A 4574-nucleotide genomic window follows, 5' to 3' on the forward strand; every position below is an offset into this window, starting at 1 on the left:
CCATTAGATTAGGTATGTATGTACAAGGACACTGACTCAACAGGCACGATCAATAGCCAAGTTAGATGACCTCGAGTACAGTTGTGTGTATAACAGGCTGTCAGATGTGGCTATCATGCTTAGCTGATGCCTTTATTTTTACCAGTCGGCATATAAATTGTACTGATGTTTACTGTAGCTAGCGAAGACAAGCGGGATCGCGTATAGTTAACGGTATACAAGACCGTCACTGACCATCGGATTATGCTACTCTGCATAGGTGCAGTCTCATTATCAACGTTGCACATAAACGCGGGCCTAGCATTTACAAAAAGTATTCGAGATGAGTGAAAACTAGTAGAGATACGAGTACAAGGGGCCGTCGTTGCTCATTAAATTGGGCTGCCGCGCATATGTGGGGAACCCTAGTTAGCGTCGCACATAGACACGGATTCTGCGGCTACAACAGGTAGTCGAGGAGGCTGCCGTCATCGTGGTGACCGCTTCATGATTGGTGGTCACCATCTATAGAACGTCATAGTTGTGATAGGAAGGACGCCCACAGCATTATGGCAGTGCTGTATTATCTACACGCTGGCTATGCATCTCTGGGAAAGAGGATCACCCACCGGTGTCCCTCGCACTGCCATTGCAAGTTTGTGCTGTTATCTAACTTTCTTGCATTTATGGAACACGAGATCCATGGGGGAAATGTGTTGTGAGCAGGTTCACCAAACAAAAATATCCCATTGGTTAAATCTGACGTGTCTAAAGCAAAGACACGCCTGCGACTGATCCTATAGGGTGGCATTTGTATTAAATACTCTTAAGATGTAATTTTTATTCTTCAGGAACACCGCGGAACGCCAAAATATGCTAACGTGCGATTCCCCGTTTTATGTCACTTAAACCGGCAAAAAATCCAAATCAGCGATGGTCAAGGACCTTGACATTTCACTCACTTAAACAAAATGCTATGTCCAACATGTCACGGGAAGGTGCAAATTGACTAGACTAACTTCACATAAAAATGGCAACTTTGAAAACCCTATAGTTTCATCGAACTCAATTTGGGCGTGTCAATAGCCCGCGGCTCGAATGCCTGTGCCACCAGCTTAATTTGAATGTGGCAAATACTGATGGAAGTGCCATTGTTAACACAAGACATCAATGACAGTAAAGTCACGTGCCCGGCCAACAATATAAGATACATCATCGCAGCTACTTAGGTTCTGAGTGAAGCTCTCTTCTCGCCTATAGTAAGATCTCGCAAGTTAGATACTAAAAATGGTTGTCCCTACCTATGTTCTCCCAACAGAATTGTCCTTACGGAGTTGAAGATCACGTGAGTTGCATCACATGGGCTCTAATTGAGGAAATTTAAAAAGCTTAGTAACCCGTCTTCGTTAATTTGCCTCATCACCTGGTGTGGTTGAGGGCGAAAACACCCAAAAGGACAGCTCTCATTATTACCCGCTATGCAAAAGACCTTGTGTTTGGGCCTTGCATGGTAAAACACTTTATCATTGCACCCACATTACAGCGTTCTTGGGTAAGCCCACCGCATTCAAAGTCTCCTATACTGAGGTTCTCCGTGCACCTCAAACGGGTCTCCTCCATTCGGTTGTTAAACGGGTGCCAGTTTCTAAATTGTGTACCGACCTGAACTTCTTCCGCCATGTGGGTGGGCTGCCTCCTTTGTCCGTCGAGGAAATCTAATGAAAACCAAAACGAAGCCATATTAGTCTCAAGCCAGTGTGCGTAATACAGAAAGACTGGGATCCAGAAGCGTTACCTCGGTGTCGCGGGACTTCTAGCGATGTGGCTTATTTGGTATCGCATCTGTTCAGTAACAGATTGATGCCAAAGGGTGCGACGACACTTCCTGCATAATGAAACTTGGAAACAATCGCTATTTAGTAAAAAGTGTGGAAAGTCACAGCCATGACTTTGGCCCCAAAACTAGCTACACCTCACAACTGTTGCTTACGTGGAATGGCGTTCGTTTGTGAGTATCTACGCTCATGCGCGACTTCTTTGTGATGGATGGAACGGCGATAATTTTACGACAAAAAGCGCATTTTAGCATATATTGGCGCAAACATTGCAAATCCGCATTGGCCTTCCGATAAGCACCCCGTGATGGGAGGTAGAGCCAACTTGGCGGAGGTAACCGAGAGAAGCGGCACACCATTTTGGATCTTTTGCCCCGGATGAATTATTAGAGTGCGGTTGCTAAAACGTACCAGTTTTTGCGCTGAAGACCTGCGTAGGATTTTTTTACTCTTCTCTACTGAGCTATGATCATATCAGAATTGTTTTGCTATGTGGGTATGGGGAAGCTGGTGGGTACATGTAACACCCCCCTTGACTCTTCCAACGATGGCTAGCCATTGCCAAAAAGTCGATGAACTCGAGTCTGCAGGCTGTCGGGGCAATTTATTTTGAGATGCTCCACCAAGGTATATGCTGTTCATCTATTCACATCGCTGTACTATATCCCCTAGCGTTGTGGCACGAGAAATGACCACGGCACTATTGGAAACTTGTAAAATGGAGAATATTCACCACGCCATATGAACAATGGATGGACACGCGGTTGCCGTACTGAATACCGGAAGATACATTTGCAAGCTCCAAGGTGTGTGAATATAATATAAGGTTCAAAGGAATCGAGAAATCAAAACTGAAATAACTGTAGCAGGGCAACCTACATTACCGGTTGACCACTTGTCCACGCTTAAGGGGACCTTGGGGATCGGTTTGCTCCTTGTCTTACTCTGAAATTTCAAGCAAATCGTAGAATGTCCGCCTCTCAGTTCTCCGCAGTCAACCACAGCGCATCTCCAATCATGTACCATTCCCCATAACTGGACACAGGGTTCCTAGACGCCGGGAAAAATTACCCGTGTAGAAACCACTTAAATTCCCAACACGATCTGTTCTTTTTCTTTATTTTCGCTCGAGTTTGAAGCAGCTTCGTGGTCGCTAGTTTTATCCAACCGGCGTCCACTCAAGGAAAATGTTCATCCAACATCTCCGTCGTCACGGAGCAATACGCAACGCTGTGAAACCGATGTTTTCTACCAACGAAAGTGTACATTTTCCATTTGAGTTTGGAACCTGGAGTTTTAATGTACAGATGTTTGTGCCATTGTGGTCTCCATCTGCTTGTGTTCTTCAAAGGTGATGTGATGTGAAATTTACCTTACTATCTGATCCGAGCCTTTCTTACCGGCCAAATGAGATGCACCCAGATCCAGTGATGGAACATTCGCCTTCTCCTCATCTTTCGCGGAATGAACTTCCTCCAATTGGGGGTAGATGATGGGCCGGTACGACCCTTGAACTAGTAGACCGATGAGTATTACCTCCACCCCTTGCAAGTGTGTGAAGAAAATGATGGATAAACCTGTGCGATTCATTTATTCTCCTGGTGGTTTGTTGCGATGTGTCCAATAGGTTTTTATTTCGACCCGCTTTCTTGCAGTCAACCTAACTCACAATTTTCCGTCGACTCTACGGCCGACGAAAGCAGAGATGCATCGCACTTTAGTGGACTTTGCGAGGACACTCGAGGTGAGCACGCAAGACACACTTGTGGACTAGTTGGAAGCTTTCAGTATTCTCACCCCACGGTTCCATCGGCCAACCTGGTTGATATAAGGGCGGGATCCTCGGGTAAGGTTACTCGGCATGTTCCCCCGAAAAATCAGATCACCAGTGCCGTAACCACAGGGCATATTATTGGTTTACTCCGTTTATCAATTTTATTGACATACTTATATCACATCTCCTCGAGATGATTTTTGATGATCGGAAGAGATGCTCCAGGAATTCACCGTACCCCAAAATAACTAGGAACATTTACCCAACTATTTCGAAACAAACCACAACAACTCGAGACNGGCATGTTCCCCCGAAAAATCAGATCACCAGTGCCGTAACCACGGGGCATATTATTGGTTTACTCCGTTTATCAATTTTATTGATATACTTATATCACATCTCCTCGAGATGATTTTTGATGATCGGAAAAGATGCTCCAGGAATTCACCGTACCCCAAAATAACTAGGAACATTTACCCAACTATTTCGAAACAAACCACAACAACTCGAGACCCTACTCATCAACACATATTCTTTAGTAAACCGGTATGATAGTCTTCTTCCTGTCTTCAATCAACGGAAATCAAACCAATTCTCTTACTAATCACAGCAGGCAACTTAAAATCCTGATCACGCCGAATACTATTTCTTGTTAGTGAGTATTCATTCTCAACGTAAGTACATCAGCATAGTCCAACCATCCATTACGCTTTCCCGTTCACGGATCGACACAATGATTTGCTAGCTTTGTACCGTACAAGGATCTAAGTATGCGTGGTCAATAAAATATACAAAGTATTCATTACGTAAGTACATCAGCATAGTCCAACCATCCATTACGCTTTCCCGTTCACGGATCGACACAATGATTTGCTAGCTTTGTATGTACCGGATATTCTCATAGTTCGAGTGTTAGAAGTAAATTCCACGGTAGGCATTTATCGCAGCTGAAAATTGTCACAAGGAGTTATTGTGACGTTACGTTC

General features: G+C 44.5%; 1 protein-coding gene across 1 annotated transcript; it reads right to left on the reverse strand.

Annotated features, from left to right (window-relative positions):
* Positions 1-3182: 3182 nt before the first annotated feature.
* T265_02618 (hypothetical protein) lies at positions 3183-3404 on the reverse strand (the record flags this gene model as incomplete). The annotated part of the gene is made up of 1 exon (XM_009166916.1): positions 3183-3404. One exon carries the CDS (start codon positions 3402-3404, stop codon positions 3183-3185), a length of 222 nt encoding a protein of 73 aa, XP_009165180.1.
* Between the last annotated feature and the right edge of the window lie 1170 nt (positions 3405-4574).

Source organism: Opisthorchis viverrini (genome assembly GCF_000715545.1).
Source record: "Opisthorchis viverrini unplaced genomic scaffold opera_v5_33, whole genome shotgun sequence".
NCBI classification, from domain to species: domain Eukaryota; kingdom Metazoa; phylum Platyhelminthes; class Trematoda; order Opisthorchiida; family Opisthorchiidae; genus Opisthorchis; species Opisthorchis viverrini.